The 13,796-nt window shown below is 41.0% G+C and overlaps 2 protein-coding genes across 2 annotated transcripts in view; both read right to left on the reverse strand.

Moving 5' to 3' along the window:
- Positions 1-11,969, reverse strand: part of LOC121581247 (protein phosphatase 1H-like) — a 64,597-nt gene extending 52,628 nt beyond the window's left edge. Inside the window, exon 1 of the mRNA XM_045224751.1 lies at positions 11,318-11,969. Within this exon, the coding sequence (XP_045080686.1) occupies positions 11,318-11,547 (230 nt within the window). The 5' untranslated portion in view covers positions 11,548-11,969. The remainder of the gene's footprint in view (positions 1-11,317) is intronic.
- On the reverse strand, positions 4,871-6,934 carry LOC123492355 (E3 SUMO-protein ligase ZBED1-like). Its single transcript, XM_045224752.1, has 3 exons — positions 6,607-6,934; positions 5,486-6,114; positions 4,871-5,401 (listed from the first exon to the last, which is right to left on the reverse strand). Exons 1-3 carry the CDS (start codon positions 6,890-6,892, stop codon positions 5,270-5,272), a joined length of 1,047 nt encoding a protein of 348 aa, XP_045080687.1. The 5' UTR covers positions 6,893-6,934; the 3' UTR covers positions 4,871-5,269.
- Positions 11,970-13,796: the final 1,827 nt, after the last annotated feature.

Raw genomic sequence — 13,796 nt, forward strand, 5'->3', positions numbered from 1 at the left:
TTTATTTAACAAGGAAAACACACTTGAGGTTAGAAACCTATTTTTCGAGGGGGACCTGGCAAGAGGTCAGCAGGACGTAGTAAGCATGCAGTGATGTGCAAAAATTACAAAATATAATTAAAAAATACCATAAAGATCAATGTATCAAAATAAACTACAAAATAATTGTATTTACTTAAAACACATGTATTTTTGTATTTTCAAATGCAAATATACAGTTGCAAGCAGCCGGCCGAACAGCAACAACATTCTCAGTAACAGTTTACATTAACTTTTTTCTTGCTATGACTGTGATATGTTGTTGTTTATCTATCTTTGTTGAATGCACTGTGGAAAATAGTGTCTGCTAAATGACCAAGTGAAAATTGAGATACCTAAATGAACTGCAAAGCACACTGGGTATTATTATTGGCCTTGTTTGAGGGTGGAGTGCATTAGAATAATACTCAGCATGCTTTGCAATTGTTCATATACTTTTATTATTTAGTACATTTAGCAGACACTTATCACACCATAGTGCCATCAGACTTCTGATACCAGTGCAGGGTGAAAGGGAGCCACCAAATGTGAACTGCTATATATACACACAAAAAGAAAATGGTATAGAAAAGTATTTTGTATTTTGAAAATACAAATACAGCTCTCGAAAGTATACTGTTATAAAATACATTGGAGTATTGTTCAGCTCAATGTAATTCAAATTACAAGATACTTAGAAGTAATTTAAATACATATTTCAAATACATGTAACAGAAATACTGCCCATCTCTGTCAGCGTGTACGTATGATCAAACGAGGGGGATTAGTTGAGCCAGACAGGGAGAAGGGGGAAGTTGGATGAAACAGACAGGGAGAAGGCCGAAAAGGGGGAGGTTGGAGAAGGGGGAGGTTAGCGGAGACAATGATCAATGAGGAGTGAGAAAGTTAAACCACGTTTCCATCCACAGTTTTTATGCGAGTAAAGTCATACCGTATATAATTTTTTTTATATTATGACAGCTGTGATGGAAACAGGACGTTTTGGTACAATTTTATAAATGCCAACAGACTCTAATTTGATCGTTCGACATGGTGGGATCAGTAAAATGAATTATGCGAGAAATGGCGATGGAAACGCCTTTATGCGCAAATATGGATATAATAACCATCATTTTATTAATTTCTTATTTTACCTTTATTTAACTAGGCAAGTCAGTTAAGAACAAATTCTTATTTACAATGGTGGCCTACACCGGCCAAACCCAGACGACGCTGGGCCAACTGTGCACCGCCCTATGGGACTCCCAATCACGGCCGGTTGTGATACAGCCTGGAATCGAACCAGGGGGTCTATAGTGCCTTAGACCGCTGCGCCACTCGGGAGCCCATCATATTTAAATACACTTGGAGTCACGTGATATGGTGTGTGGTCCTCCCACTACAACTCAGAAAATCATGCAGTTTATTAGGCTACAGATGAAATAAGTTATGATGAACTTCACAGGGTGGTGATCTTGATGCTCCTTTCCAATAAATATTGAGGGTCTTATTCTGGTGACATGATGATCGATGCTTGACAAATACAAATATTTTCGCTCTTTCCATAATAAATCTCATCATGTAGGCTAGCCTATCCGCACAGCCTACTCACACTGTATCTACGAGCTGTTGGCTAGAGTGCACGTGTCAAGACCAGAGTAGGCACATTTGCTATTTAATGCAACAGTTTTTGTGACAAAACTATAGGTAGTTGAAAATGTGATGGAAACACATTGAACTTTAGATTTGTATTCGGCATATGAAGACTTAAGCGAAAAGTACATTTTGTGTGGACTACGCCATCACACACTGATTTTAGAATATTCACATGAATATTCTGTCACCAATTGGATGGAATCCTAGATACAGAGGCATAAGTACAGTATCATACCCCCCCAAAAATGCTAACCTCCCATGTTATTGGTAATGGTGAGAGGTTAGCATGTCTTGGGGGGTATGATCTTTGTGCCTCTAACTTTCTCACTCATCATAATTCACAATTCATTCAGGATTATCTGTAATCATGGTAGCATCCACATGAATGTAGAAGTGTTCAGTAACATATTCTATTGTTATTTACAATAAAAGTGACACAATACATTATTTACTATTGGGCACAAAATATTCTGAAACACAACCAAAACAAACTACAAATGCATCCAACAAGTTTGTACAGTTACAAGCTTTATGTAGTCATTGCATGCTAGGAATATGGGACCAAATACTAAACTTTTGACTACTTTAATACACATAAGTGAGTTTGTCCAAATACTTTTGGTTCCCTAAAATGGGGGGGGACCATGTACAAAAAGTGCTGTACATTTTTTACGGTTCACCCGATATGGATGAAAATACCCTCAAATTAAAGCTGACAGTCTGCACTTTAACATCATAGTCATTGTATCATTTCAAATCCAAAGTGCTGGGCTAGAGAGCCAAAACAACAACAAAAACTGTCACTGTTCAAATACTTTTGAACCGCACTGTAGCACCAGTCTGTGGGTGTCTGCTCTGCAACTGCAGCAGCATCTCCCATACTCATCTACTGCTCAGAGCAGAAACCTTGTTCGCTGTGTGCGAGTGTGTGCGAGTGTGTGTGTGTGTGACAATCAGCCAAGGGTCAAACAGAGCGAGAGAGATAGTGTCACCTCTGTCAGCCAAAAATGTGGTATTGCACTCTCCACTTCACTGATAGCTCAATGAGTCTCAGGGAGGCTAGGCCACAATGTGATTACTCCAGTGGCTGTTCTCCAAGGTTTGTGGGAGGTTATGACTGAGAAAACAGCCACAAGGCCACAAGGAGAAAAACAATGGTATGGAGTAGTCTGGATGACCCCCACAGTTTCTTCCAGATCAGACAGTCAAATTGGCAGATTACCTCATTACTGCCGATTATCAGCCATTACATCATTTAGCAGACGCTCTTGTCCAGATCAACTTACAATCAGTGCATTAAACTAAGGTTGACTAACATCACAATACTTTAAAATTATCCTACTATACTGTAAGAAATTAAATGCTACTGTAAACGTAATATTGGTATTTAACAATGGTTTACTGTAATTACATGGGATTGGTGCAAGCAGGTTGGCTATTAGACATTTGTATATTACAGAATATTTTGTGTTTTATATCACTTACAGTTCTAGAGGCCTAAACAAAGGCTTCCAAACTGGCTGTGATTACAGGACAAACCACTCAACCTAAAGGTTTAAAACTTGCTGACATTCTGATCTGTCCCCTATACCCATTAAATTGTTAGGGCACTACAACTACATAGAATTAAAATTGGTACAGAATTCTTACTAACGGTTGCAACAAATAGCCCCACTTACAAGGCACGCCTCGAAATAGGTTAATGAGCCAGCATTTCTTTCCCCTCTCACAAAGTGTCCACTGTGCACCATAATTTACAGAATGTTGCAGTAAATATACACCAAAACAGCAATACAGTACTGTATTGTTAAATTGTAATGTAATAAAATTACAGCAATAGCTAACAGTGAATATGTAATCATATATTACAGCATACCAATGAATATTTGGTGTTTTATATCACTTGCACTTGTATAGGTCTTAACAAAGGCTTGTAAACTGGCAGTGACTACAGGGCTAAACACTCAACCGTTAAAGGTTTGAGTCTTGCTGCCACTCTGATCTGTCCCCTATACACATTACATTGTTAGAGAACTACTACCACATTTCAGCTAAATTGGTACAACACTCTCACTAACTGTGCAACAAATACAGCCTCTTACAAGGCACGCCTAAAAATATGTTAATGAGACAGAAACAACAATACAACACACCCACTAGTGTTCAAAAGGTTTTTGGCACTCAACAAATACGGTATGGTACTGTATTATGTGGGGTGGTATTGAATTACAACAAATTACTGGCAGCACAGTAGCCAGTACATTACCGTAGATTTACAGGAAAAAGTTTTTATATACCAGAAATACAGTATTGTACTGTATTCTGTGGGGTGGTGCTGAATTACAGTAAATTACTGGCAGCACTGTAGCCAGGAAGTTACTGTAGATTTACAGATCAAGGTTTTAGACTAGAAATATGGTATTGCACTGTATTCTGTGGGGTACAGCATTCACACTAACTGGTGCAACAAATACAGCCTCATACAAGGCACGCCTCAAAATATGTTTAATGAACCAGAGATTATTTCCCACGCCCACAACATTTTCCCACAATGCACCAGAATTCACAGTATGCTGCTGTAAACATACAGCAAAACAGGTAATACAGTACGTTAATGTAAATTGTATTGTAAGATTTCAGCAATTTACAGCAGTGTAGCAGAATGCCATTGAGCCTAAGGCTGAACGATTTTGGAAAATAATCTAATTGCGATTTTTTGCCCCCAATATTGCGATTGCGATTTAATATGCGATTTAATTTATTTATCCTTTTTCCCCTACAAAACATAATGAATGATTTAAATATGACCAACACAATAGTATATACATTTAGTGTGAAATGTTCTTTCCCATAGGCTGGGTCTATTTGTTAGAATTAAATTCAAACATGTATGACTTGAAATAAATGACATTTTTATTGAACTGCTCATTACAGAAACATCTGTGGCTTTGCCACTGTGCATTTAAATAATTTAAACAAAGGCATGAACTTTGTAAACACTGTGTGCAAAAGGTACAGTCTTAAGAAAAAAATAATTTTAAATTGTATGTATCTTACTGCTCCCAAGTCAGTAACATTTCACACAACTGAAACAAGGAATTTGCTTTGAAAATATTTTGTAAAATCAAAGTAAATAAAGTTATAAATAAAAAATGAGAAATGCACTTTTAATTTAGACAAACTATTTTTTATAAACGATTTGAATATTATAATATAAAATAGATGAGCCTCACTTATCTCAAGTACACAACAATAACACACCACACAGACTAAAGTTCACTACGAGTATGGCACTGCCAGCCATACTTATCCAACAGTTCTGTTCTCAGTGGCTCACAGGTTTTTTGCTAAGAAAACCAGAATATTGACTTTTTCTGGCTTCAAGGATGAGCGAGTGCAAGTCACAATATTCCCTCCTGTGCTAAAAAGACGCTCTGAGGGAGCGCTTGTAGCAGGTACACAAAGATACTTGCGTGCCATGGTGCACAACTGTGGGTAGCTGATCTTGTGCACCCTCCACCAAGCCAATGGATCATCTTCTCCATCAATGGTAGGAGTCATCAGGTAATTGTTTATCTCTGCCTCTGCGACATCTTCAAGATTTACAGGCAAAGAAGGAGAGGCTGAACTGGTCTTGAAAAAAACTGCCAAGAGACCTCTTCGTCTTTTCCCCCAAGGACTGTGCACTTTGAGGCATCTGAACAGTTTCAGTACGAGACCTCTTCTCCTATTAGATGAAAACAACAGCCATTAGTTTTCCAGTTAGATTTTACAGAAATTTTTTGTTTTTGTGAAATACATAATTATTTACCCAATGATATGTACGTTGTGCCAAGTCTACTATCTCTGTCTTCAGACGAGTCTTGATAGCAGGGATGTTGTCTGTACTGATGTACTGTATTTTGAACCTAGGGTCCAGGAAACAGGCAACATCCAAAAGCTCCTGGATGTTTGGGTCTCCATATTTGTTATTGAGGTATGCTAGGACTTTGGTTTTTATTGATTTAGTCAGGTCAGTGTCCTCAGCATCTTCAGCCAGGACTGATGTGGCAAAAAGGTGGAGAACTGGCTTGAGGTAGGAGATGCTTACATACTCCTCTCCAGAAAGAGCATCAGTAAACTCCAGTAGAGGATGCAGTGCCTTGTGAATCGACTCCAACACGTCAATATCCTGCCAGGTTGGGATAAGGGAGCGTGCATATCGATCTCCAGACAATACCTGAGAAATGGCTTTGGCCTGTTCAAGCACTCTGGCAATCATCATTTCTTTAGAACCCCATCTTGTTGGGCACTCCGTTATGAGGTTGTGCTCAGGGAGTTTGAGCTCTCTCTGTGCCTCCGTCAGGGCTGCTTTCTTCTTCCAACTGTGGGAAAAGTGCCCCACCAGCTTCCTGCACAGTGCTGTTGCCCTTGACACTCTGTCATCTTTGAGTGCATTTTCTAAAAGAAATAAAAAGTAGTGTATTACACACAATTTGAGTTTTGATACAAGGCTCTCACTATTACACACTCAAATTAGCTGTAATTCTGAAATACACACATCCACAACACATCCTCTCTCTCTCTCTCAATTCAAAGGGTCTTTATTTGCATGTCAATTCTCTCTCTCTTTCTCTCTCTCTCTCTCTCTCATAAACACTAAAAAAACATGTAAAAAACAAAAACAAGAAAAGAAAAAAAATGCAGGTGGGCATTCCACCACAGACAGACATATGATATAAGCAAGTAAAATGAATTTACATATTAGAAAAGGAGTGGAAGTATGAATTTATTTAATCCCATCCGATTTATATAATATCATTTATATATATTTGTATATTCAGCTTTACTAATCGACGCATCTCTCTCTCTCGCACTCGCGCACACACACACACACACACACACACAAACACACACACACACACACACACACACACACACACGATAACTTACCAATGGCAAGATGTAATCTGTGGCCAAAACATTGGAGCCTCGTCCATTCATTAAGCCGCGCAGCAAGCACCATATTCGACGCGTTGTCCGTCGTGATGCAGACGTGATTCTCCTCGTGGAGATCCCAGCTGACAAGCCCTTCTCTCAGGCCGGCTGCAATATTTTCCCCTGTGTGATCGTCTGGGAAGTAGGTAGTTTGTAGGCAGCGAGCTCGGAGGTTGAAATCTTCATCAATAAAATGGACTGTAAGACTCTGGTACGGCTCAGCTGTGCGGCTTGACCACATATCAGTAGTGCTAGCAAAAAACTCCACCGTTTTAAGTTCCGCGGCGACTTTCTCTTTGCACTTTTTGTACAGCTCCGGTATGGCAGTCTGACTGAAGTATGTGCGGGAGGGTATACTGTAACGTTTTATCAAGCGTATGTATTAATGCCATGAACCCAGGCTTGGTCACCGTGCTGAGAGGCATCATATCTTTGGCTATGAACTCGGTTATTGTCCGAGTGATTTCTCCGTGCCGTTTTGAATTACGTTCATACGGAGTGACACTTTCGAACATTTCTGTCAGTGATCCCTGTCTTGAGGTATTTGGCTTGTCTCGCGCACTGATGCTCGGCATTTTGGTCATACAACTGTCATGCATTGATTTGTGGTATTTTTTTAAGTGCTGAAACAGGTTTGTAGTGTTACCCCGTGAAGTAGCAATCGGAGCACGGCATGCTCTGCACAACACCTGATGCTGCTCAGCATCTTCTTTTTAAAACCAAAATAGTTCCACACCACCGACGTGCTGTTCCTCTTCGATATTAAAGTATCAGCTGTGTCAGTTTCTGACTGTTCCGTCGAGCAAGAGGCCATTGCGCTGGACAGCATGAAAAGTCGCGTCACGTGACCACCTCAAATCGCGCACGTTGCGATTAGAAAATCGCGTTCAGTCAAATCGCGATATTATCGCGAATGCAATTAATCGTTCAGCCCTAATTGAGCCCCCATAATGCATTTCTCTTTACAGTACTGTAATATATAATTACAGTTGCTAACAAAATGTACAGCTAGATGGTGTCTGCCTAATATATGCGAGATAGTATAATCAGAGTTGAGGTGTGTAATGATAGAGGATGGTTCTTACAGTGAAATGCCAATTAGGTCTGGACTCATTAACAGAGGCAAAACGGTCTTCTCAAAGATGATCCCAAGAGAAAGAGGGGAGAGAAAGAGAGCGGGAGAGAGTGGAAGAGACAGACAGACCGACAGACAGAAGAAAGATGAAGACAACGATAGATGGAAAGAGAGATTTTCCTACAAATCCTCAACTGGTTCTGAGGGAGAGAGAGTGAGTGGTAGCGAAAGAGAGAGAGCGAGAGCAAGAGGACAAAGACACTGAAGATCTGGAGAATGCAACAAACAGAACAATTATGTATCCGTCTGAAATCTGTGTTGGTTTTATTCGCCCTGTACAGTGGTGTAAAGTACTTAAGAAGTATTTTTACTTAAGTAGATTTTTGGGGTATCTGTACATTCCTAAAGAAAATAATGTAGTTTTTACTCCATACATTTTCTCTGACACCCAAAAGTAGTCATTACATTTTGAAAGCTTAGCAGGACAGGAAAATGGTCGAATTCACGCACTTATCAAGAGAACAACCCTGGTCATCCCTTCCGCCTCTGATCTGGCTGACTTTTTCCACCATTGGCCCTTTACAGTGCTGATCAAGGCCATTGACATCTTTCAAGTCGAGAGAGAGAGAGAGAGAGAAATGGGCATGGCTGTGTGTTTCCTCTGAAAAAGACACACTGGTAGACGGGTTATTGGTGAAGCAAGGATCAATGAGTAACGAATTTTAATCTCAAACTACACAAAAACCATTGGAAAGGATGTTGTATTTGCACCACAGACAGAGTGGAATGAGATCTATACGTCTATGAGTGAGATTAATATCTAACGACTGAGTGAACTACTTTGCTACAATATTGGCAATGGGACCGGATGGATGGATGGATTAGATAGAGAGAGATAGAGAGAGGGACACAAACACACGCTATAATGACCTAGTGAAGTTCTCAGAACACAATTGCCCTACAAATATGGGCCAGCAGAAAAACTTATTTCCCACTGTCCTTCCTTGTGAGAGACAGAAAGACATGTTTCATACATTAGTATAGATGCATGTAAGCTAAACCAGGATAATGCATCTGTTTTACTGTGGGAATAAAATAGGTATATGGCTGGGTTTTGGGTTTGTTCAGGGTATTGATTGTCTGTTATTCAGACTGTGATTACTTCATCCATGACTGCTGAAATAAGAATTTGCTTAGAAAATGTGCTCTTTTATAACCACATCATATTAGATGCACGCTGACATCTCTTGCACCTGAATTTCATTTATATTGTTTGCTGTTAGCTTTGAACAGGTTGGATTCTTCAATGTACACTGTGGATTTATCAATGGGACATATAACTCAAATAGAAAGCTGTATGTCTATGTAAGGACCAGCGGCGTGTATTCATGGATACCAAGGGAAGCCAGGCTTCCCCAAAATATTGACCCCTTAAATTGTATTTATTTATTATTATTTATCTTTCGTCTCTCTGTGTTTTCATAATTTTCCTTCAATTCGAGGCTGATTGTTTCTCACCGGAGAAAGCATCCGAGCGAGCGAAACAGCGCCCCTCTGTCTCTGTATGTGTAGGCCATCTATCTGATGCTGTCTGGTCATAAAGAGTATGACATAGTTGCCACCCATAGCCTTGAATGCCTTGGAAACCAGCGAGTATTTGGCCTCCCTTGATCAAAAAAAGTATAAAAGAATAGCCAATCAGCGTTGAGCTAAACTGAGTGAGCGCTCAACTGTGAATGGTCCAGGTGTACCAACAAAAAAAATGTCAAGGGAAGCCAGTTTGGATTTGGCTTTTCTCCTATCACATAGCATCAAGAGAAATACGTCATTGACAGAAACAACTTGAATTGTTGCATCTCGTTGTGGTGTTGTCCTCCGGTGGCTAGCTAGCTAGCTAAAATTGGCCCTTTTCTAAATTAGCCATGGATGGAGATAGGGATTTGGACTTGTGGTTTTACTTAATTCTCCGTACTAGCCAATGATTATAACGGCGATTCTGATCCAACCATAAATTCATACATTGTGCCCCTGGACTGAGAGGATGGCAGTTCAATATGTAGCTAGATGTAGAACGCTAATGTTGACTAACTAACGTTGCCCATGAAAGGAAGTTAGGCTAGCGAGCAAGCATTTTAGCCAGGTAGCCTAGGACAACAAAAAATAAAAGTGTATACTGTATGACAGAGGCATAGACCGTTTCATCAACATGAAAGAGAGGAGGATGGCATTGGCATTTCTCTATAAGTGTTTTCTACTTGCACAAACACACACATAAATCAGAACCATGGACAGCCACATCATATTTAGCTTACGTTGATTGGACTAAATCGTTTTTGGTATCTTTTAGTTGTCACTGTATTCGACAAAGCATAGGAGATTTGATGATGTTGAATTGGAAGTTGAAATGGTGCTGGAATAGTGGAGGCAGCTCCTGTTTTCTTTCAAACTTGCGGTAACTGTCCGTGGTTCTAAATCAATAGTTGTTTAGTAATCTGAAAATGTCAGAAACATGAACTTGCTTGACCATGCTGCAGGTCATGTAACTGTTTGTTATATGCAATATCGTTTGTTGACTTCACCAGACAGAGGTTGCTCTCCGGTTTTGTGATGAAACAAAGGTGTGGTTGAATTTATTCTGCCACTGTGTCTTCTTATTGTCTCGGCCTTAGGCCTATATATCACGGTTGCAAGGCATATGAACCAACAGGTTGTAAAGCAAATAATGCAATTGTCACAACACATAGGTTGTAACCACATTATGGCTGTTTTTATGGCTTGGCTACCCCAGTGATTTTACTCATGCACAGCTACTGGTAAGGACACAGCTCCTAGGGCTGATGAGAGCTAGCCCCCTTTTCTGAAGTGGAAAACAGCTGCGTATTGGATGATGTAACCGAGTGCGCTTAGATGGTACTTCCCCATGTTGATGTTGACTTGCGGTGAACAGGCAATAAAATGGGAGAATGAAACATGTAGGCCACTAAAATCAGCATAATAGTGTGCAGAATAAAATGACTGCATATAGACAAAGGATTCCCTTAGCCTATTTCAATGAGCTATTATGGCAAACATTTTGCTATTATCACACATTTAAGTTTGGACTTCAGGATTGTTTACGTTTCCAATAAATGCATGGGTCTACACAAGGAATGTCTATTAGGCCTACATCCATCTACAGATGAGCAGGCTACATTGGAAGGTTTTTTCACTGAGCTGAGCTGAGCTGTGCGTGGGAGTAGGCAGGCAAGGAGCTGTCAGTTGCACGCAAGCTCCATGGCCATAAATAACATGATAATTCCCAGACGCTGTCTTCTCCTCCATCCTCATACAATCTCTCTCTCTCGCTCTCTCATTACAGCTTGGACTGTGACACACAACACAAATCTATGATAGGCAATAGCCTACATGTTTAATTCTATTATGTGGCACGCATTTGTATCTAGTTCCAAAACCGTTATCTGTAAAAGGCAGCGGATGCTGAGGCAGAGAGATGGGCTCTGGGTGCAGCCTTGCAATGAAACTAAAGAAAGGGTTGACACTTGGAAGATGGACGCATCTATAGGCTACATCGGCCTAGGCTACTGTACTTACTCTGCGTAACCTGTGGCCCACGGCAATCTCTTCGTCTCTTTGAGGATGAGAATCGGCCGCGCTATGTGATCTGCGGAGCACTCGATTTCATCCGGGGTCAGTCCTAGGAACTCGGGTCTCATGTAGGGGAATTTCAGCGGCAGATCTGATCCGGAACAGTCACCGTTAGCGCCACCAGCCACAACGCCTCCCATGAAATTGGCCACCGCAGATTTAACCCGAGTGAGCATGTTCGTGCCGCGTCGTGTGTCGGTGCTGTGCGGTGCTCCAGCGCGGCTCCCCTTTCCCGAATTTCCCCCCAGCTCGGCAACACGTTTCAACGGTAGCGCAATGGTTGCAAAAAAATACCTCCTCCTCCGATTCAGGATTTCATTCAAAGCCGCTCTCAGAGGAGAGAGCTACAGTCCTCTCGTGGACGCTGAAATACACTCACGATTAGCAGAGTCATGTGACTCCAGCCTATCAAGCTGCTGGATTTGTCGCCAAAGCCACGACGCGAGCACTGAGCTGTAATAGGGTTGACTAACAGTTGCGGGTCAAAGGTAACCCATATCCCGTGACCTTGAGCATTATAGGCAACGTAAACAACCGGACAGCTGTGAGGGACAACCTCTGGATTTACACGCACCGTAGAGTTTCCCAGAGGTGTGTGTTATCAGGGGCGCAACTTTGGTTTAAGAAGTGGGTGGAAATAATGTATTTATTTATGTTTTATCCAGTCGGATAAACACTCCAAACAGCCTACCCGACCGCTCGGAGGCGTCCGCATGGTCCTAAAACACACCCTTGCATCGTTTTGTTTCACATTCAAATGTGATACATTTTAACTTTCCGCCATCCCCAGTGAAAGTTGAGGCCCTGTTTGTTATTATAAGCATATTGGTGCGCAATATGCCAAAATGTGCAGTTGGTGCGCCAATTCTGACAGATCCCCTTTGACTTACAAATAAAAACATTTAATGTTATTCTGTGTTTGATGGAAATGTCCAAACATTACATTTGAAATCAAAAATACGTATTTAATGATAGCGTCGTGGAGAACCAGGCTTCCCTATTATGGGTAAGCCTGGGGAAGTTCTAAATAGAGCCGGAAACCCGGTAATATGCTGCGTTCAAAACTCGGAACTCGGAAATCTCTGACTTCCGACTTCAGTGCGTTCAAGACAACTGGGATCTCGAAAGAAAACAAGCTCGGACTGGGAAAAATCGTTTTGAATGGTCATCCAACTCAGAAACTCTGGCATCTTTCTAGAGCTCCGGCTTTCTGACCTGAAGATCACTGACGTCATGATTTGGCCTAGTTTTTTTCCCGAGTTCCCAGTTGTCTCGAAAGCACCAATAGTGCTCACTAGATTTGTGTCATAGGTGCAACAGTGCATGACAATTATTTTTGTTGCAAACTAGCATATGGAACAACTCTTTGCAAAATGTGTCCTTCCTGGTCTGAAAACAGTGACGAACATAGGACCAACAGGCATGTGGGGGGAGGGCTCTTGAAATGTAGCATCCAAACAGAATCTTGGCCCATATTTAAACTGTTTTTCCAATACAAAATTCTCCAGAATACAGCCTGGGTTGGCAGCATAAAGAAATGATTAGACTGTGTGAGTGTGACAGGAAGATAAAAATACTTATGTTAGCTAAGATGCAGAACTTATCACAAACTCAACAACAACTGAACAAAGTTGTCTTGCACTAGCTGGCTAACTAGCACTAGTTGCCTCGCTAGCTAGCTTAGCTGGCGCTAGCGAGCAGGCTGCTAGCTAGTCCTACCTGGTTACTGGCTATAGTCATGCTAGCTAGTAGTAACTAGTGGAAGTAAGTTAGTCCCTCAAGCTGCTACAAGATTAAGCTGCCCGGCCAGAGCTACCTGCTGCAGAAAGGCCAGATCTCTCCATTACTTTCTGAAGCTAAATTAGCTAGATCTTCTGTCAGCTGATGGTGTTTATTGACTGAGTAGCTAACTTAGCTATTGCTTACACATACAACGATATCCAATTAAGCAATAGTCAGTGCGTGTGTGTCTGTGTGTCTATGTGTGAGAGAGTTCTGAATGTTCCCGCAGCAGAAAAGCACAGTATAGTGTTAGAAATTGCGTCAATCCAAATCTGGTATCAGGAACAAAAGAGGTCAACACGACTTCTAAGATATACTAGTTATTTTAATTAATGCAAAAACCTTCAATGGTAAATATGATGTTTCGTATATACGGGCTCTCTGAGATGTCTCGCAGGACACTCCAGACAACTGACACATTGTTTCAGAAACAATACCCAAATACTCTGACAGAGGAAGTTTCCCACTTCTCTGCTGGCCAATTAGAGTAAAGACTTAAGCGTGGTTTAAACTTTCTCAGCCAATCCGTTAGTTCAGGGGTTGGTCTCATCTCCTCGGTGCCATTTGTTGCACACTTCAGCCAGGCACAAGATTATCATAACAACCTATCATAGTGAGAAGAGCCAGCTCCCTTAGACATCAT

This window comes from Coregonus clupeaformis, chromosome 14 (assembly GCF_020615455.1).
Source record: "Coregonus clupeaformis isolate EN_2021a chromosome 14, ASM2061545v1, whole genome shotgun sequence".
In the NCBI taxonomy this organism is placed as follows: Eukaryota; Metazoa; Chordata; class Actinopteri; order Salmoniformes; family Salmonidae; genus Coregonus; species Coregonus clupeaformis.

Bases quoted from the DNA above. Each gene is read 5' to 3' on its own strand.
- LOC123492355 (XM_045224752.1), bottom strand. From the start codon at position 6,892: ATGTGGTCAAGCCGCACAGCTGAGCCGTACCAGAGTCTTACAGTCCAT. The intron at 6,115-6,606 runs GTAAGTTATCGT...TATTTCTTTTAG, and splicing joins CAGATTACATCTTGCCATTG to AAAATGCACTCAAAGATGAC. The intron at 5,402-5,485 runs GTAAATAATTAT...TTCATCTAATAG, and splicing joins CACAACGTACATATCATTGG to GAGAAGAGGTCTCGTACTGA.